Genomic DNA, 21,476 nt, shown 5'->3' with positions numbered 1-21,476 from the left:
TGTCTATACTCAGTTTAACCATGCTGGTTTGTTGGTTGTACAGAGTTGCAAATGTGGTTTTGCCCCAGGGTAAATACTGTACTATTTTGTTTTGAATGGAACTCAATGATGAATTATGAAACAATACAAATCCATCAAAACAGGCAGTGGCTGGACGAATTATGTTTCTTCGAATTTGGTACAAACGTTCACTTTGACTCAAGGATGAACTGACTAGATATGGGTGGTCACAGGTCAAAGGTCAAAGTCACTGCCCTAACAAAACCCATTAACTCAAGAATTTATATGTTAATTCTGACATAATTTGAGTAGAATAGGATGAAGCTAGGAATTGATTCTGTCCCAAAGGTCAAAGGTCAGCTTCAATGCGACATCACAATGTCCTGACTTTTAGTTAAAGTCAACAGAGGGAGAGACTGTGACCATATTTCCTGTAAATTATAGATCAATAGATGAAACTTGAGTGATTTGACTGTTGTCCCTCTTCTCTGACTTTTAGATTTGTACCAGGTACAACACAGGGAACCACACCAACATGCCTCATATAGACTGTACCATCACAGGCCGACCCTGCTGCATTGGAACCAAAGGGAGGTGAGGAGAGCTTATGTGAAACAGTTGTCCTGTTCTAGTCTGAAACATAACTCGTTTAGTAGAATACTAACTGCTGCTCGTATTCTTCAAGGTGTGAAATCACATCCCGGGAATATTGTGACTTCATGAAGGGCTACTTTCATGAGGAGGCTACTCTCTGCTCTCAAGTAAGCATCTCTCCTCAGTACGCACAAATTAGACATTTCATTTTCTCACAGGAAAAAAAGGGGAAGCTGTGTGCTAAATTTAATTAGTGTTGCCTGTGTTTCTGTTTCACTCTGGTACACTGTTTTGTGTACTTCCTGAATACAAAAACAGATTGGGGGGAACACTAACCAGACATCTCTATAAAAGCAGTGTGTAGGAGTGTGTTTTCACATGCATGTTATCTGTGATCTTTGATTGTCACTTCAGTAGTAGGTGTCATATTTTTTCTTTCCTCTATATATGTCTTTGTGGTTTTAAGCTTCAGTATGACTGAGGGACATTAATTCATACTGTTTTGCTCTGCCCTTCTTCAGGTGCACTGCATGGATGATGTGTGTGGACTGTTGCCTTTCCTCAATCCTGAGATCCCAGATCAGTTTTACAGGCTCTGGCTCTCACTTTTCCTGCATGCTGGGTGAGTCAGCAGCTGTCAGGACCTTGATGAATAATTTTGCTTAATCAAGAGATTTACCTGGAAAATGAAACAGACAAAGAGGAGGGAATGATTTTTGGACATAATTAGTTTTTTGTAACTATTTTTTAAAAGTCATTTTCAATCAGAATAATGTTCAAAAAAAGAGAAACTCTCAGTGTGTACCCAGTAGTGCAAATAAAAGCAAATCTTGCTAACCAGGAGCACAGTTAAGCAATTATGGCTGCTTTGTCTCAGGCCAGATCAGTGTTTCCAAGCAATGAGGAACAGGATGTGTAAAAGATCAGAGTCAGTTTGGTTTATTGACCAAATATGTTTGGTATATACAAGGAAAATGACTCCAGTTGTCTGTAACTAGTGTTAATGTACTTAAATGGTGCACAAATGCCATTCAGTTAATATGTAGAGGACAAAGATACTAACAAAAGGCGCATAGTGATTTTACAGAGGGTCTACATATAGAAACATTTATGTATGACAGTGCAAACAATGGTGAAATAATGTTGGGAGCAGTTCAGTGATAGTTATATACATTGCAATGCTACAAATGGGTGACAAATTAAAGGAAAAAACCTGAAAAATGACTGGAGACACAGGATGACAAAGTGATGTAAATCATTTGCTATGGCCTTCACGGTCACCTGATCTCAACCCAGCTGAACACCTTTGGGAGATTTGTTTTAAACAGCACTCTTCACCACAATCATCTAAATGAGGGAGTTCAGAGACTTGTAGAATCAGTGCTAAGGTGCATTGAAGCTGTTGTGGCGCCTCCTGGTGGCCCAACACTCTACTAAGATACTTCATGTTGGTTTTTTCTTTGTCACTTGTTTGTATCATACAACAAATATTGTAATATTGTAATTATGAGGTTAACCAGCAGTGCTTGTGATCCTACAATGTGCTTATAGCTAGAGTTGCTCAAACAAAATGACAAATGCCAAAAATAAATAAATGCATGCTGATGAGCTCATTCATCACCTGTAGTTATATGCTGTAAATACCAGACCGACAGCACTACTTTGGTGTGGTATAGACCTGTCAGTCAGTCGGTGCAAAGAGCTGACCTCACGGCTAAGAGGAGTGGTGCTTCATCTTCATGCTGTCTGTTATCTGTCTCCTGAGTAATTAAACAAAGTGCCCTCGCTACACGAACTCATTAAGCTTCAACGAGATAGAGACCGATTTTGTTGATGAGCAAAGTCATCCCCTGGTCGGCTGTTCAGGGGTTTTGCCTCTTCAACACAGAGGGATTATCTTCCCGACACGTGCGGCTTTTCACCCACATACACACACAAACATCACATTGCACACACACATGAGCACTTTGTCCACTTCATCTGTACTCCCCTCCCAGGATCCTTCACTGCCTGGTGTCGGTGGCTTTCCAGATGACCATCCTGAGGGACCTGGAGAAGCTGGCGGGCTGGCTGCGCATCTCAATCATTTACATCCTCAGTGGAATCACTGGCAACTTAGCTTCAGCCATCTTCCTGCCCTACAGAGCAGAGGTGATCACCTGTTAAATCCCCACACTTAATGAAATATTAGAGTGTATTTATGAGTCATGTTATGTGTCAGAGATTTCTCTCTGGCTGTATATTAACAACACTACATTATACAAAGACTTTTTAAATCATGTCATAAATAAACATTTTCAGATGTTTTTTTCTGGCTCACCTCTCCCTCTGCTGTCTTTACCTCAGGTGGGTCCAGCTGGCTCTCAGTTCGGGATCTTGGCCTGCCTGTTTGTGGAGTTGTTTCAAAGCTGGCAGATCCTGGCCCAGCCCTGGAGGGCCTTCACCAAGCTCCTGTGCGTGGTGCTCTTCCTCTTTGCCTTCGGGCTACTGCCGTGGATCGACAATTTCGCCCACATCTGCGGCTTCATCTCTGGCTTCTTCCTGTCCTTCGCCTTCCTGCCCTACATCAGCTTCGGCCGCATGGACCTGTACCGCAAACGCTGTCAGATCATTGTCTTCCTGCTGGTGTTTGTCGGGCTCTTTTCAGGCCTCGTGGTGCTCTTCTACGTCTACCCAATCAAGTGCGAATGGTGTGAGTTGCTCACCTGCATCCCCTTCACGGACAAATTCTGCGAGAAGTACGACCTCAACGCTCACCTTCACTGAAGCGTGTGGAACAGCGTGAGCTCAACAGGGGAAGGCATCAGGTCAAAAGATGTGGACTGACAGATGAGATCAGCCAGTCTGTGTCTCCACTCTGCTCCTGTGTGGCTGGGGACCGCCACCCCCCCTTCTCTGACTCTGTGAACTTTGACAATATGCTTGTGTTTTTTTTTTTTTTAAACTCTGTCAGTATGAATACCTATGCCACTCACCCTAAGAACTTCCTTTAATCACCTCCCTGTTCACCGACAGTCATTGTCACTCCTTCACTGTCCAGTGAAACAAAGGTATGGCACTTCTGAACCTCATCAAAGCTCCCTACTGCCCTTTACACATGAGGCAGGAATTAGAGAAACCAGCGCTGGTACAGAGAGAAGGATTTTATTTTTTTTTTACATTCACACTCCAGACATAGGTTTTATTATTATTCAGGCAACCTCATACAGAAGCAGGGACGAAAATCAAATATTGATACCTTTGGTGCCTTGTTGATAAATGTACCAACTACTGCCATATTTTTGTTACATTATGCTGAGCACTCGAATGTTTTCTTTTATTTGTTTATTGCTTCTCAAGAAGTGATGATTGTTTTTGAACACGGTAGTGTTTTAGCTACCTGTCTACTCACATGTAACTGAAAAAACAACAGTAAAAAAAATCTACAAATTAAAATGGTCTGTGACTTTTTTCTTTGAAGAGGAATTTATTCAAGTTAAGCAACATAGAAACAGAAAATTTATGCTACAGATTTTTCAGTTGACAAATCAAGCATTGTAAGTGGCTGCAAGATCAGTATGTAGGTCCTCAAATGAAACTTTCTTACAGTAATGACACTGAATTCATCACTTTTTGATTTACGTGGTTTACAAAAATAGAACTTAGTACTCATGTCAGTCAAGATTTAATACATTTATATGACATTTTCTGTTGATTGCCTTGATTACAAACCGTGAAGTGTGAATTAAACAAATAATAATTTTAAGATTACAAAGCTGTTATTCTACTGGTAACAAAAGGAATATAATTTGATGTCTGATATACATCTGCAAAGCCACTGGTTCATTTCTTTGCATGAGGACGTGAATCCACTCTTGTTGTCCTGTGGCTGCACATATAGTCCTTTACTCCTTGTTCAGGGAGTCCAGGGATACTGTGAGCTGCTGACATTGGTATGCTGAACCCAGTCCACTGGTTAATACTGGCCCTGTGCTTCTGTCTGTCTGTCAGCTGTTTTTTCTTAATCTTTTTCTGCCCTGAGTCCATTTTAGAGGTGAGTAAGCAGAGTAAGGGCAGCTTAGGGCTTTCTGAGGGACTACCAGCGGCTGTTCCGTCTTGCGTATGCCTGCCCACCGAGCGTGTACTCCATCTCGAGGAAGTGCATGGTGGACACGGAGATGGCTGACGGCCCTTTCTCTTTGAAGCCGGCCTTGAGGTAGAAGGGCACCAGGAAGTCCTCGCAAATCAGCAGAGCTCGGCGGAGGCCCGGCATGCAGCGCAGGTACTGCAAGTAGCGCCACAAGAGGATGGAGCCCTTGCCCTGCTGGCGACAGTGACGGTGCACCGACAGCACGTGGATGTGCACAGTGGGGGTGTCTGGGACGTGCTGAGTCATAGCCTCCTGGAGGTGAGAGATTATATAGAAGCATTAATGATCCAAAACACAATGAGCAGAGCAGAAATCAGAGCCACTTTACAGATTTTCTGTACAATTGCATACTTGTGAAAGCCTCTCCTTGTCCCAGCCAGAGCCGATGATGAAAGCTACAAGCTGCCCCTCCTCAAACCAACCCAGCGAAAGCTCAGGGCACTGACTAACGAAGTTAAGCACCTCATCCAGGGTAAGTGGACACTCTCCAGACACAGAGACAAATGCTGCAGGGATGAAAAGAACCAGTTTATACAGAGGGTTACATCCTGAGACTAATGATGTTTAAAGAATGAATGTGTTCTCTTTCAAGTTAAAATTAAGTTTTCATACATTTAAACTTTCCCCAATGACAGGATGGAAAATACAGTATAGTCCTTTATCAAATACATGTGGAAAGTCAGTCAAGTTCTCACCAGATATTACAAACTGTTAAAACATCCACTAGGTTTGTGTAGCAGGTTCAGTTTTTCAGAAATATTCTGATTATTCTTACCTTCTCTCTCGATCTCAAACACACTGATAGCGTCCTGTGGCGTGAGGTTCCTGAACTCGCTGGCGGGGAGCGTGTGTCGTCTTTGTCGCAGAGGGCTGACCACTCTGACAGGCGTCTTCAGGAAGAAGGGCTTGAGGGACGGTGAGCCGCTGACCTGCTGTGTCATGATGCCTCAATACTGCAAGACTGAAGGTTCTGCTTATTTCTCAGAGATCGTTTGTTTGACTGTCTTCCTCTTTTCCACCCTTTCCCACTGATGGATTCAAAGCCTGTTGAGAAAACTTCCCGTTTTCTCTGCTAGTGTCGCAGCTCTGACTATAATGTAACTAACTTCAGCAGGCAAGATGCTGACCTTTCTGTCTCTTCTGCTCTCTCCTCCTCCTCCTTCTCTCTGAACTCATAAATCCCCAAAGTCTCTAAATCCCCTGCTCTCAAATGACATGGATGTTGTTCTGGGGGTATTTCCTATTTTAATTATATTTTTGATGTGTGAATTTCCCAATAAAGTATCTATCTAATCATCTAATTTTTAAAACAGCCAAGCTGAGAGACAGACAGCTCTGTAGCTGCAGAATTGTGCAAATTTTAATTAGTTTGTTTTGTTTAATTTCATATGAGCAAGCATTTGCACATCTGCCATACCTTAACTATGAAAATTCTGGTATTTTCACTTATTTACTGTGTGGTGAGTATATAAAAAATGTACACTAACACATGCCACTGGCACTGAGCGTTCAGATGTGTTTTTCAGGGTGGGTCCGAGCAAAACGTACTGCAACTGGATGTGATGATATGTGTGTTTTTGGACACCAAGGGCATGTGGGCTAATTCAACTGTACTGAGTGACAGGGGGAGATTTGTGTGGATTGCTGTTGGGATGATTTCATGCCTCAAAGAGGTTTAGCACAGACTAATTAAATGAGAGAGCACCTGCTTTGATTGGCCTGAGGTAAACCTATTTACACAGACTGTCAACACAGTAGAGTCTGGAAAGGACATTTGAGTTCACTCTAAATAAAATTTGTTTTTACTGAGATATAATCATTAACTCTCATCCAAAGGAAAACATGACCCTGTCTTCTAGTTGATTACCAACAGTTGAATATGTTTGCAGGAGTGTTATTGGTGTAATTAACTGTTCCAGCAGCTTTTCCTTGACATTTATCTGCAAAATACTCAAAATAAACAAATAGAGATTGTTTATCTGACCTGTTTTCAACTGGTCTTAGCTTATTTATTTCTCTACAGCCAAACTGGCTTCACACCACAATCGCCTGGATTGCCTTAATGTTGTTTATTGTAGCCTCAAGAGATCAAACCAAAATAGACTCGTTTTCAGGATTATTGTTTTGTCCCACTGCTTTCTTTTGGCCTTCCCTCCAGTGATGAATGAGAAATCTCCTTTATTTCAAGTCATCTACTACGTCATCTGGACAGCTGGCCAATCGCAAACATGACAAGATCCCTGCTCGTGAGATCATCAGATTTAGAGGTAAGCACATACACAGTTGTACAGAGATGAAATGACCTTTTCTGACCTGCAACTTTGTCAGTCTGTGTGGCCTGAGGAGGGAGGGAGGAGGGGCAGTATTTGAAATAATTCCTCATGGCCTCTTAAAACAGCCTGTTAGAGCGAACCGAATGACAAGGTTGAGTTTTGTGATCCCAGAAACATGTTTCAGCTTTATAGACAAGATAATACATTAAAAAAGAGTTTAGGAACGCCTCAAGACTGTATGACAGGTGATAAAAGATTAAACTTGTACTTCACACACATTCAGTATAACATCACCTACTGACTTTCTCTGGCAGAGGGCATCATAGACCCTGAACTCATTCACCGCATGTGTGTGTGTGTGTGTGTGCATGTGTACGTATACATACACTTGCAAGCACATTTTCACAGTGTATTATGTTTTTATAGGCAAGCTCAAGGCCACAGTGTAACTGAATACTCGTTAAATTTTACACTGGTATACACCTGTTGGTCCAGCTGAGGAGAGAACAACAGTTAATCATTACTGCAGAAGAATGTAATTACGTTTGAAATATGAAACACCTTACACAGATTTAAAGTGTCAGATAGCTGGAACATTCATCCTAAAGTGAACTGTCACTCATCAGCCAGCTGTTAAAATGTACGTGTTGTATTTGTTAAAACAAATTTTACAGGACAGTTGTGTTGCCTGCTTGACCAGCACAGTCACCATTATCAAGTATATACACAGTAAAAATCTGGCCCTCAACAATACCTGCTGAGCCTTTGATAGCCATGGATTTAGCCTTAGTTTTCAATTTGAAATGGACATTTATAGTTGTCAAGCATGTTCAAAATTGGAGGAAATTTATGTTTTCACAGAACCTTTTTGATGATACATACATATATTTCCATGCAAGTAGATAACAGAACAGAGGGCTATGTACAAAATAAATTATGCTGTTGTTGCTCAGAGAGAAACTCTTAATGTGAAGGGTACTTGGTGGCATGTTGGATTTGTTTACAACCATAAATTCATGCTGGTCCTGGAGTCGCTGGTTCTAATCCATCTTCTTGTTGGTACTTAGAGATGTTAGAAGACTGACTGGGAGGATGTGGGTTTGATCTTCATGAGAGTCAGTGAATTTTTGAAGTATAACACCAAAAGTGAAGACTGAAAAGTGCTCAGAGAGAGGCTCCGCGTGTGAAGGGTGCTTGTCGTATGGTTAATTTGTTTGTGGTCATAAAGTCCTGCCGGCCTAGAAGTGGCTGCTTCAAATTCACCCTGAGGATATCAGTTCAATCTTTCTGAGGCTCAGTGAGTTTGAGAGAGAGGTTCCAAGTACAGAGGGTACTTGTGATCAGGCCGGCTCTACAGAAGGGCAAGAGCCCCCCCCCCAAAAAAATGTCTTGCTCCCTCAAATCAAAATTTTAGAAGTTAAGCAAACACATTTTAATACATTACCCACAAAATTAATATGTCAAAAGTTAACGTAAACTAAACTAAAAAGCTGTCAGTAAATATCCAATCACTGTGACTCGTGGATGTACTATAAGAGGCATTGGAATCACCGTATCCAGTTCTTATAATACATCCATGATCCGAACTTTATCGGTATCCTGCCTTCCCCGTGATAACGCCAATCAGAGGCAGCTGCTAGGCGGTACAGAATCCACTGGCCAATTGGCTTTTTTTCTGCCGTTGTTTGGGGGAGCGCAGAGAGGCGGAGAAACGAAGTCAGAAAACAGATTAAAACCGACATCTGGAACGCCGCTTCGGTTTGTCACTACTGTGAGACAGAAGAAGCCAGGGTGCTAAAACAAGCTTTGGAGCTGCTTTTTGCCGAAAGCAATTGAGGCTGGATGCTAAATACACAAGTTCAAATTTAACTGTTCATAAAAACGTAACGTTAAACCATGGACGTGAACCGATTCAAACGCATCTCATACTAGCCGTTGTTAGCAATACCAGTTGAGAACAACGCTTTTACGCGGTGTTTTGCTCATACAAATGGCGTAGCAACATGTAAACAGATAAAAACTGAACAGTAGTACGTGTATGGCTGACTTAACGTGAAGCTAATAAGACAGAACTGTAAGATTAGCAGAGTGTTCACTGCTATTGACGTGAGTAGCAGCCATCTTTGACTCTTATGTCGGGGCTGGTGGGTTTTGTCCGACTTTCTGGGTTGGAAATCCAACTCCATGGGGTGTTCCAGTTGCCTAGGAACTCAGAAATTCTGACTTCTAAATACAATTGGTACGCACCATAATTTCATTGGTTATGCTAGTTGCAACTGGATGCTGTTTCATGAAGCAGCTTTTCACATGCCGATAATTACCGTCGTATTTTAATATTACGAGATCTTGTGGCACGTCCCACCCCTAGTGATTAGTAATTTGTTTTGACTTGATGCTTGACTTAGTATAGTTTGGTGTTAAAGGCTTGAAAACTATATTTTGTCTCTGTGCCCCTCAACAATGTATGAGCTGAGATTACAGTTAGAAATCATTAAATCAAATTTAAACTTTTAAAGTCAAATGTATTCTTTCAGATTAAAAAAAAAAAGCTTTTCTCTTTTCGGTCAGTCAAGTTTTATTTGTAATTGTTGAGCCTTTTGTGTTTTCACTATTCTGTTCTCCTGCACTGTGTGGGTTTTAGTGGTAAAACGTTTCCATCACTATTTTGTATTAGTTAATCAGTGTTTCAAATGTTACTTGTGTTCAACTGTACTTGTGTTTTCCAGGTCTACTTGTCCAGCTGCTGCAGTTTGGACAGAGACACCAGCATCACCTACAGACCAACAAGTATGTGTCCAAAACATTGACCTAGTCTGAAAAATATGTGTTGATGAGCTTAATTATTAATGTCAGCGATCGCTTTTGCTTTTTTCATTGTGTTTCACTGGGTAAATCCCAGCTTAAACCTTGGTGTTTAATTAATTTAGTACTGAATATAATAAGAACTGATTAATTGTGTCTATTAAATCAGAAAAAAGCATTAGTTATAATTGCTCAGAGCTCAAGGTGACTTTCAGATGTCTTGTTTTGCTTAATCAACAGTATTTACTATTTATCATATGACAAAAAAAAAAAAATATGTATCAGAATAGTTGTCAGTGTTTTGTCTGTGGACAAATTGACTGTAGCTCTGCTCACCTTCCCCCCAAACAATATCAAACACATCAGAACTAACAAATGCCAAATTTTCTGTCTTGGATTGTTGTTGTTAAGGATCAATTAAATGGGATTGAAATCTTAATTTCAGTTTGATTGTACATGATCAGAAATTCTTAATGATGTGTATGTGCTAGACACACTAGACCACACCATACAAAACAGTATCAGTTCTACCAATAAAACTCACATGAGTGAGTTGTTCATAAGTGTGTTAATTTTAACAGCTGGTCAGAGGTGTTTTTGAAACCATCTTTACAGGATATAATGACGCATGTGTTAATAAGAAGAAATGTGAAAAAATGATTCTGTATGTGACTCTCTGTGACGGAAGAAATGCTCAGACTTTTTACTTAAGTATAATGAACAACAGAAGTTAAAGTCCTTCATTCAAGAATGTACTTAAGTGATAGTGTTTATTATTGTTGTGCAGTTCACAGTAACATAGATGATTGCTTCAGTGATTAGACACACAATTAATAATCATTTTTACTTTTTCCCAAATATTTGTTGTTGGTTCTTCAGAGGTTGATGACAATCAACTGTTCATTTTCTGAAACAGTCCTTTAATGTTTGTTAAATGTTCTGTTTCAGCTGTAATGTTGAATATTTATCTGTATTTTCATGGTTAAACTGTTGATGAGGAATAGGTAGTAGTGTATTGATCATTTTCCTTTGTATGTTTCGCTTTGATTTCTTCCAGGTATCACCACTTTGTCAATGACATCGTCCACAATCGCAGAGACATGGTCCATGATCGGAGAGACATTGTTGAGGATGAGGGAGAGATCGTCCACGATCAGAGACATTGTCCATGATCGCAGAGACCTTGTCAAAGATGAGAGAGACGTTGTCCATGATCAGAGACATTGTCCATGCTTCGTAGAGACCTTGCGATAGAATCGGCGGAGACGGGGGTCACCGATTTGACGGCACTGCCCGCGATCAGGGACATTGTCAATGACCATAGAGACACCGTCTATGATCTCAGAGACATCGTCCACGATCACAAAGACATAGTCCATGATCACAGAGACTTTGTCCATAATCTCAGAGACATTGTCCGCGATCACAGAGACGTAGTCCACGATCACAGAGATATAGTCCAAGATCACAGAGAGTCTTCGTACAATGAAGAAATTCTTTCATACCAAGACAGAGACCTCCAGGTAATTCACAAGCACCTTTACATCAACTGTCCAACACAATAACTGTTCAGTAAGGCATCAAAAATGTTCAAAAAATGTGATAGTATAGTAAGGTGTCAAAAACGGTCAAAAAATGTCAAAAAATGTGATAGTATAGTAAGTCGCAGTATAGTAAGTCTAACTATACTATGACAGTTTTTGGTACCTTACTATACTATGACATTTTTCAACAGTTTTTGATGCCTTACTATACTATATTTTTCGACATTTTTTGACGTCTCACTATACTATGACATTTTTTGACATTTTTTGATGTCTTACTATACCATGACAGTTTTTGACAGTTTTTGTAGTAATGTTGAATATTTATCTGTGTTTTCATGGTTAAACTGTTGATGAGGAATAGGTAGTAGTGTATTGATCATTTTCCTTTGTATGTTTCGCTTTGATTTCTTCCAGGTATCACCACTTTGTCAATGACATCGTCCACAATCGCAGAGACATGGTCCATGATCGGAGAGACATTGTTGAGGATGAGGGAGACATCGTCCACGATCAGAGACATTGTCCATGATCGCAGAGACCTTGTCAAAGATGAGAGAGACGTTGTCCATGATCAGAGACATTGTCCATGCTTCGTAGAGACCTTGCGATAGAATCGGCGGAGACGGGGGTCACCGATTTGACGGCACTGCCCGCGATCAGGGACATTGTCAATGACCATAGAGACACCGTCTATGATCTCAGAGACATCGTCCACGATCACAAAGACATAGTCCATGATCACAGAGACTTTGTCCATAATCTCAGAGACATTGTCCGCGATCACAGAGACATAGTCCACGATCACAGAGATATAGTCCAAGATCACAGAGAGTCTTCGTACAATGAAGAAATTCTTTCATACCAAGACAGAGACCTCCAGGTAATTCACAAGCACCTTTACATCAACTGTCCAACACAATAACTGTTCAGTAAGGCATCAAAAATGTTCAAAAAATGTGATAGTATAGTAAGGTGTCAAAAACGGTCAAAAAATGTCAAAAAATGTGATAGTATAGTAAGTCGTAGTATAGTAAGTCTAACTATACTATGACAGTTTTTGGGTACCTTACTATACTATGACATTTTTCAACAGTTTTTGATCCCTTACTATACTATATTTTTCGACATTTTTTGACGTCTCACTATACTATGACATTTTTTGACATTTTTTGATGTCTTACTATACCATGACAGTTTTTGACAGTTTTTGTAGTAATGTTGAATATTTATCTGTGTTTTCATGGTTAAACTGTTGATGAGGAATAGGTAGTAGTGTATTGATCATTTTCCTTTGTATGTTTCGCTTTGATTTCTTCCAGGTATCACCACTTTGTCAATGACATCGTCCACAATCGCAGAGACATGGTCCATGATCGGAGAGACATTGTTGAGGATGAGGGAGACATCGTCCACGATCAGAGACATTGTCCATGATTGCAGAGACCTTGTCAAAGATGAGAGAGACATTGTCCATGCTTCGTAGAGACCTTGCGATAGAATCGGCGGAGACGGGGGTCACCGATTTGACGGCACTGCCCGCGATCAGGGACATTGTCAATGGCCATAGAGACACCGTCTATGATCTCAGAGACATCGTCCACGATCACAAAGACATAGTCCATGATCACAGAGACTTTGTCCATAATCTCAGAGACATTGTCCGCGATCACAGAGACGTAGTCCACGATCACAGAGATATAGTCCAAGATCACAGAGAGTCTTCGTACAATGAAGAAATTCTTTCATACCAAGACAGAGACCTCCAGGTAATTCACAAGCACCTTTACATCAACTGTCCAACACAATAAATGTTCAGTAAGGCATCAAAAATGTTCAAAAATGTGATAGTATAGTAAGGTGTCAAAAACTTTAGAAAAATGTCAGAGTATGGTAAGTTATCAAAAAATGTCATTGTATATTAAGGGGTCAAAAACTGTCAAAAAATGTCATAGTATAGTAAGGTGTTAAAAAAATGGCCAAAAAATGTCATAGTATAGTAAGGTATCAAAAAATTTCATAGTATAGTAAGGCATCAAAAACTGTCAAAAAATGTCATAGTACAGTTAGGCATCAAAAGCTGTCAAAAAAATGTCATGTCAAGAAGTTCTTTCATATCAAGACAGAGGCCTCCAGGTAATTCACAAGCACCTTTACATCAACTGTCCAACACAACAACTGTTCAGTAAGGCATCAAAAATGTTCAAAAAATGTGATAGTATAGTAAGGTGTCAAAAACTTTAGAAAAATGTCAGAGGATGGTAGGGCATCAAAAAAAATGTCATAGTATAGTAAGGCGTCAAAAACTGTCAAAAAACATCAAAAAATATCATAATATAGTAAGGTGTCAAAAACTGCCAAAAAATGTCATAGTATAGTAAGGCATCAAAAAATGTCAGTACAGTTAGGCATCAAAAACCGTCAAAAAAATGTCATAGTATAGTAAGGTGTTAAAAAAACGGCCAAAAAAAGGTCATAGTATAGTAAGGCATCAAAAAATGTCAAAAAAAGGTCATAGTATAGTAAGCCGTCAAAAACTGTCAAAAAATATCATAGTATAGTAAGGCGTTAAAAACTGTCAAAAAATGTCATAGTATAGTAAGGCATCAAAAACTGTCAAAAAATGTCATAGTACAGTTAGGCATCAAAAGCTGTCAAAAAAATGTCATGTCAAGAAGTTCTTTCATACCAAGACAGAGGCCTCCATGTAATTCACAAGCACCTTTACATCAACTGTCCAACGCAACAACTGTTCAGTAAGGCATCAAAAATGTTCAAAAAATGTGATAGTATAGTAAGGTGTCAAAAACTTTAGAAAAATGTCAGAGTATGGTAAGGTTATCAAAAAATGTCATTGTATATTAAGGAGTCAAAAACTGTCAAAAAATATCATAGTATAGTAAGGCGTTAAAAACTGTTGAAAAATGTCATGGTATAGTAAGGTATCAAAAAATGTCAAAGTATAGTAAGGCGTCAAAAACTGTCAAAAAATGTCATAGTAAGGTATCAAAAACTGTCAAAAAAATGTCATAGTACAGTAAGGTGTTAAAAAAACTACCAAAAAAAGGTCATAGTATAGTAAGGCATCAAAAAAATGTCATAGTATAGTAAGACATCAGAAACTGTGAAAAATGTCATAGTATAGTAAGGCATTAAAAACTGTCAAAAAAATATCATAGTATAGTAAGGCGTTAAAAACTGTTGAAAAATGTCATGTATAGTAAGGTATCAAAAAATGTCAAAGTATAGTAAGGCATCAAAAAATGTCAAAAAAAGGTCATAGTATAGTAAGGCGTCAAAAAATGTCAAAAAAAAGGTCATAGTATAGTAAGGCCTTAAAAAAATGTCAAAAAATGTCATAGTATAGTAAGCCGTCAAAAAACTGTCAAAAAATATCATAGTATAGTAAGGCGTTAAAAACTGTCAAAAAATGTCATCAGTATAGTAAGGCATCAAAAACTGTCAAAAAATGTCATAGTACAGTTAGGCATCAAAAGCTGTCAAAAAAATGTCATGTCAAGAAGCTTCTATTCATACCAAGGGACAGGAGGCCTCTCATGTAATTCACAAGCCACCTTTACATGCAACTGTCCAACGCAAAAAACTGTTCAGTAAGGGCAATCAAAAATGTTCAAAAAATGTGATAGTATAGTAAGGTGTCAAAAACTTTAGAAAAATGTCATGAGGTTATGGTAGGGCATCAAAAAAATGTCATAGTATAGTAAGGCGTCAAAAACTGTCAAAAAAAGGTCATAGTATAGTAAGGCATCAAAGTAAGGCGTCACTGAAATCTAGTATAGTAAGGTAAAAATGGAAATCATAGTATAGTAAGCACTGCTGTTAAAAAAAACGTGTTCCAAAAAAAAGGTCATAGTATAGTAAGGCAACAAAAAATGTCAAAAAAAGGTCATAGTTTAGTAAGGCATCAAAAACTGTCAAAAAATGTCATAGTACAGTTAGGCATCAAAAGCTGTCAAAAAAATGTCATGTCAAGAAGTTCTTTCATACCAAGACAGAGGCCTCCAGGTAATTCACAAGCACCTTTACATCAACTGTCCAACGCAACAACTGTTCAGTAAGGCATCAAAAATGTTCAAAAAATGTGATAGTATAGTAAGGTGTCAAAAACTTTAGAAAAATGTCAGAGGATGGTAGGGCATCAAAAAAATGTCATAGTATAGTAAGGCGTCAAAAACTGTCAAAAAACGTCAAAAAATATCATAATATAGTAAGGTGTCAAAAACTGTCAAAAAATGTCATAGTATAGTAAGGTGTTAAAAAAACAGCCAAAAAATGTCATAGTATAGTAAGGCATCAAAAACTGTCAAAAAATGTCATAGTATAGTAAGCCGTCAAAAACTGTCAAAAAATATCATAGTATAGTAAGGCGTTAAAAACTGTCAAAAAATGTCATAGTATAGTAAGGCATCAAAAACTGTCAAAAAATGTCATAGTATAGTAAGGCATCAAAAACTGTCAAAAAATGTCATTGTATAGTAAGGCGTCAAAAACTTGAAAAATGTCATAGTACAGTAAGGTGTTAAAAAAACTGCCAAAAAAATGTCATAGTATAGTAAGACATCAGAAACTGTTGAAAAATGTCGTAGTATAGTAAGGTGTTAAAAAAATGGCCAAAAAAAGGTCATAGTATAGTAAGGCAACAAAAAATGTCAAAAAAATGTCATAGTATAGTAAGGCATCAAAAACTGTCAAAAAATATCATAGTATAGTAAGGCGTTAAAAACTGTTGAAAAATGTCATGGTATAGTAAGGTATCAAAAAAAGTCATAGTATAGTAAGGTATCAAAAACTGTTAAAATGTAATAGTATAGTAGGGTGTTAAAAAAACGGCCAAAAAATGTCATAGTACAGTTAGGCATCAAAAACTGTCAAAAAAATGTCACTGTATAGTAAGGCATCAAAAACTGTCAAAAAAATGTCATTGTATAGTAAGGCGTCAAAAACTTGAAAAATGTCATAGTACAGTAAGGTGTTAAAAAAACTGCCAAAAAAAGGTCATAGTATAGTAAGGCATCAAAAAATGTCATAGTATAGTAAGGCGTCAGAAACTGTTGAAAAATGTCGTAGTATAGTAAGGTGTTAAAAAAACGGCCAAAAAAAGGTCATAGTATAGTAAGGCAACAAAAAATGTCAAAAAAAGGTCATAGTTTAGTAAGGCATCAAAAACTGTCAAAAAATGTCATAGTATAGTAAGGCGTTAAAAACTGTTGAAAAATGTCATAGTATAGTAAGGTATCAAAAAATGTCATAGTATAGTAAGGCATCAAAAACTGTCAAAAAATGTCATAGTACAGTTAGGCATCAAAAGCTGTCAAAAAAATGTCATGTCAAGAAGTTCTTTCATACCAAGACAGAGGCCTCCAGGTAATTCACAAGCACCTTTACATCAACTGTCCAACGCAACAACTGTTCAGTAAGGCATCAAAAATGTTCAAAAAATGTGATAGTATAGTAAGGTGTCAAAAACTTTAGAAAAATGTCAGAGGATGGTAGGGCATCAAAAAAATGTCATAGTATAGTAAGGCGTCAAAAACTGTCAAAAAACGTCAAAAAATATCATAATATAGTAAGGTGTCAAAAACTGTCAAAAAATGTCATAGTATAGTAAGGTGTTAAAAAAACAGCCAAAAAATGTCATAGTATAGTAAGCTGTCAAAAACTGTCAAAAAATATCATAGTATAGTAAGGCGTTAAAAACTGTCAAAAAATGTCATTGTATAGTAAGGCGTCAAAAACTTGAAAAATGTCATAGTACAGTAAGGTGTTAAAAAAACTGCCAAAAAAAGGTCATAGTATAGTAAGGCATCAAAAAATGTCATAGTATAGTAAGACATCAGAAACTGTTGAAAAATGTCATAGTACAGTTAGGCATCAAAAGCTGTCAAAAAAATGTCATGTCAAGAAGTTCTTTCATACCAAGACAGAGGCCTTCATGTAATTCACAAGCACCTTTACATCAACTGTCCAACGCAACAACTGTTCAGTAAGGCATCAAAAATGTTCAAAAAATGTGATAGTATAGTAAGGTGTCAAAAACTTTAGAAAAATGTCAGAGGATGGTAGGGCATCAAAAAAATGTCATAGTATAGTAAGGCGCCAAAAACTGTCAAAAAAATGTCATAGTATAGTAAGGCGTTAAAAACTGTTGAAAAATGTCATGGTATAGTAAGGTATCAAAAAATGTCATAGTATAGTAAGGCGTCAAAAACTGTCAAAAAATGTCATAGTAAGGTATCAAAAACTGCCAAAAAAAGGTCATAGTATAGTAAGGCGTCAAAAACTGTCAAAAAATGTCAGTATAGTAAGGCGTTAAAAACTGTTAAAATGTAATAGTATAGTAAGGTGTTAAAAAAATGGCCATAAAATGTCATAGTATAGTAAGGTATCAAAAAATGTCATAGTATAGTAAGGCATCAAAAACTGTTAAAATGTAATAGTATAGTAAGGTGTTAAAAAAATGGCCATAAAATGTCATAGTATAGTAAGGTATCAAAAAATGTCATAGTATAGTAAGGCATCAAAAACTGTTAAAATGTCATAGTATAATAAGTTTTCACAAAACCTTACCCTAACCTCTAGCTACAAGGGGGCTTTGGCTAAAAATATTCCCTTTCAAAAATGTCATAGTATAATAAGAAGTTAAAAATGTGAAAATATGTTGTAGTTTAGAAAAATATTCACTTTCATACAATATTAAACAGACTGGGAAAATATTCAGTGTTCAGAAGAATTTATTTGAGTAAGATAATCCTTTATTAGTCCCATGGCATGTAAATTCAGTGTTGCAGCAGCACAAATAGAAAAAGGCATGATATAAAATAACAATATGAACAGTATAAACAGGATTATGTACACAGTAATAGATTGGATTTCAGTACTGATACTACTAGCAAAATACCAAAGTGAAATGACAAAATTTTACCTATTCCACAAGCACTGTATAGAGGTGTGAATTTGTGTGTTTCTGTGGAAAACAAAGGTAAGATTGCTCCTTTAAGGAAATGTCAGTTTCTGTGATAAACACATGTTCTTGTCTCTGCAGGAGGAGAAGACGACAGCAGCTGAAGACCTGAAATAGATGAAAGAAAACAAAAGTGTTATGAAGCTGTTAATTAGATAAAAGAGCTCCACCATCTAACTGCTGTAAACTGTGTTGGTCTCCTGTTCTTCAAGTAAAAACACTTTGTGTTTCTCTACCATATGTAATGCAGTCATGGGCGCAAGACTAATATGTCTTTATTAAACACCTGTGCTCATAAATACATTAATCCTAATCAGCTCTAATAAGTGTTTCCTTGTGGTCAACTGTCTGTCATTATCTTTGCTGTCATTTGTTAAATGTCCGGAATAAAGTGTCTAACTTTCGAGTTGCACTTCTCTTTTTTGAAACTGATGTTATACACATCATTTTAATGCATTTTATTTTTTAGACCTATTTTTAAACATTTCAAAAATGTTTTTTTTTAAGGTTTTATATTTATTTTATGCTTTTAAACTTTTAAAAGGGCTCACACTCATTGTTCAGACATATTTTCAAGGGTTTTTGATTCATTATTAATATTTCATACTTATGTTTTAGTTTTAAATATTAAATATATATAAATATTTTCAAAGGCTTTCTAATTGTTCCTTAGACTTATTGTTTAAGGTTTTGTATTTAACTTTTTGTGGGTGTGATGCTTATTTAAATTTGTTTTATATATATTAAAGGTTTTAACTTTATTTATAAAACCAGTTTTTAAGTTTTTAAAAAATGTTTTATCCTTATTCTTTTTAGACCTATTCCTTTAAGGTTTGATGTTTAATTTTGAATGATTTTATACTTACACCTATTTATTTAAGGTGTTAAATATATTTTTTAAAGGTTTTATATTTCTTTTTAAACATATTTTTAAAGGTTTAATTATATACTTAATATATTTAATTAAGACTTTTATTGACATTTTTGAAGGTTTTATTCTTAATATTAAATAAATAAAATAATCTTAATATTTAAAGGCTTTCAATTTATTATTTAAGTTTTATACTTTTTTTAAAACCTATTTCTATCCTATTTTAGGTTTCATATTTTCTTTATATTTTGCAGCTACATTGTTGAAAAATACTAATTAATACTGATTAAAACTGATCAGTTACAGCAGCGTTAATTTATTGCTATTTGTTCCAGACAAGAGGTTTTAAAGTGTCAAACTGCAGCTAAGATAATGACAGACTGAAAAGAATAAACTAACACTGACCTTCTGGAAATGTCTTGATATCTGTCTCTTCTCTCTGGTTGAAGTTTGAATCCTGTGGAGAAAAACACAACAAACATTAATATAAAGATGTGACTTTTAACACAAAAATAAAAGCACAGAGTTTGGGGCTATTGAACGTTAAACTATCAAAAGATAGTGAAGTAAAAGACACAAAATCTACAAAGAAACCAGAGTGTGGACTAACTGGTTCTGGGCTAATCAGAACTAGTCCAAGAGTTAAATTTGCTTTCTACACAAAGACAGAAGAAGCTGCTCTGACTGGAGAACTGACTCCACTAGCTCCTGATATTCACACAACAGCAGCGGATGGAAGTTTTCTTGTCCAGTTAGTTGAAATTTGAACTACATTTGGTGACATTTGATAGAAGCCAAAATGAAGCAAATTGACAGTTTCTAGTGTAACACTGAATTGAGTAATTTTTTTTTTTTTTTTTATGATTTTCTGTATCAATGAGAAAGAGAGAGTGAGGGAAAGACAGGGAAAAAGAGAAAGAGGCAAAGGGAGAGAGGGAGCGACAGAGAGAATGTGACACAGAGAAAGTGCGAGAGAGGGGGAGACAGAGAGAGAAAGCATGAGAATGAGTAAAAGAGAGAAGGAAGCAGAGAGAGGGGGAAGGAGACAGACAGAATTGGAGAGAAAGAGTAAAGTTGGGTACACACAAAAAGATAATCTGGCCAATTATTGTCCCAAATCCCCTCCTCCTGATCAAAGTCAGCAAAGGCCCAATTATTGGTTGGTTCTAACGATTATCTGGCTGGATTCTACAAAGACTCTCTGATCATGGATGACGTCTCTGTAATCGTGGACAAAGTGGTGACACCCGGAGGAAATAAAAAGAGAAACGTGCAAAGGAAAATGATTAATACACTATGACCTATTCCTCATTAACAGTTGAACCCAAAAACATAAATATTCATCATGACACCTGAACCAGAACATTTTCCAAACATTAGAGGAGTGTCCCAGAAAATGGGCTGTTCACTGTCACATATAACAAAAAAAGCATCACACCTTTAAGAATCAATAACAATAAATAAATAAAAATTAACTAAAATGATTATCCTAAATCTTAAATTTCTATATTACTTATCTTTCAACTAATCACTGGAGGAATTATGTATATTACTGTGAAATGCATAATAAAACCCTCACTTAAGTTCATTTTTGAAAGCAGGGTTTTAACTTGTGGTATTCTTAATTATATTTAAAAAATAATATAGAACATTGTTACTAACATTAATAACTCTGCTCACCAATACATTTTTTTTCAGACTGGGTAAGTCTTTAGGACACATACCTGTTTGGTTTGTAAGGTGAGAGCTGGTGTTTCTGTCCAGGCTGCAGCAGCTGAATGAGTAAACCTGGAAAACACAAGTACAACAGTCGAAAAACAAATAACCTCATTAATAAAGAATAGTTTACCTCCAAAACTTGAACAGTGTAAAAGAATACAACACTGAAAACTTAACACTAGACCCTTGACAATCACACTTTGAGTTTTGAGGCTAATAAATTAATTCTGTTACTAGAATATGACTTTATTGATTTTTAAAATAGTGTTTTATAACGATTTCTAACAGTAATTTCAGCTCATACATTGTGACCGATCTTGAGGCTTAAAACTGGTGGTGGACGAGCACAGAGTTAAAATCAAGTTTTCAAGCTTGTATATAACTCAAAATTGAGCTCAATAAAGTCTTACGTCACCACAAACAAATTTCTAATCAATAATATACACAACAGGGCAACACCGGATGGCTATGGATAGATTACTACCACAAAGCTACAAAGATACAAAAGATAGAGGCAAACAACTGAGTTGCAAAACGATCACAAAGAGATGCTTAACTGCCA

At 37.0% G+C, this 21,476-nt stretch overlaps 2 protein-coding genes and 1 long non-coding RNA gene across 6 annotated transcripts in view; 2 read left to right on the top strand and 1 right to left on the bottom strand.

Annotated features, from left to right (window-relative positions):
- rhbdf1a (rhomboid 5 homolog 1a (Drosophila)) overlaps positions 1–4,029 on the top strand; it is a 34,262-nt gene extending 30,233 nt beyond the window's left edge. For all 4 annotated transcript variants that reach the window (XM_018705004.2, XM_018705002.2, XM_018705006.2 and 1 more), the window contains 5 exons: positions 500–594; positions 686–761; positions 1,116–1,216; positions 2,592–2,745; positions 2,941–4,029. In XM_018705004.2, coding sequence (XP_018560520.1) covers positions 500–594; positions 686–761; positions 1,116–1,216; positions 2,592–2,745; positions 2,941–3,360 — 846 coding nt within the window. In that variant the 3' untranslated portion in view covers positions 3,361–4,029. The remainder of the gene's footprint in view (positions 1–499; positions 595–685; positions 762–1,115; positions 1,217–2,591; positions 2,746–2,940) is intronic.
- On the bottom strand, positions 3,501–5,934 carry aanat2 (arylalkylamine N-acetyltransferase 2). The gene is made up of 3 exons (XM_018705030.2): positions 5,499–5,934; positions 5,075–5,229; positions 3,501–4,975 (listed from the first exon to the last, which is right to left on the bottom strand). The coding sequence occupies exons 1-3, from the start codon at positions 5,662–5,664 to the stop codon at positions 4,670–4,672; spliced, it is 627 nt and encodes a 208-aa protein (XP_018560546.1). The 5' UTR covers positions 5,665–5,934; the 3' UTR covers positions 3,501–4,669.
- A 683-nt stretch (positions 5,935–6,617) lies between these two features.
- LOC108902979 (uncharacterized) lies at positions 6,618–18,759 on the top strand. Its single transcript, XR_001964168.2, has 6 exons — positions 6,618–6,990; positions 9,723–9,783; positions 10,856–11,321; positions 11,760–12,225; positions 12,665–13,111; positions 18,406–18,759. It is a non-coding gene; the product is annotated as an uncharacterized LOC108902979 (long non-coding RNA).
- The last annotated feature ends 2,717 nt before the right edge of the window (positions 18,760–21,476 follow it).

Source organism: Lates calcarifer, linkage group LG11 (genome assembly GCF_001640805.2).
Source record: "Lates calcarifer isolate ASB-BC8 linkage group LG11, TLL_Latcal_v3, whole genome shotgun sequence".
NCBI classification, from domain to species: domain Eukaryota; kingdom Metazoa; phylum Chordata; class Actinopteri; family Centropomidae; genus Lates; species Lates calcarifer.
Note: the sequence above shows the minus strand (reverse complement) of the source record. Positions and strands in the feature narration are given on the sequence as shown.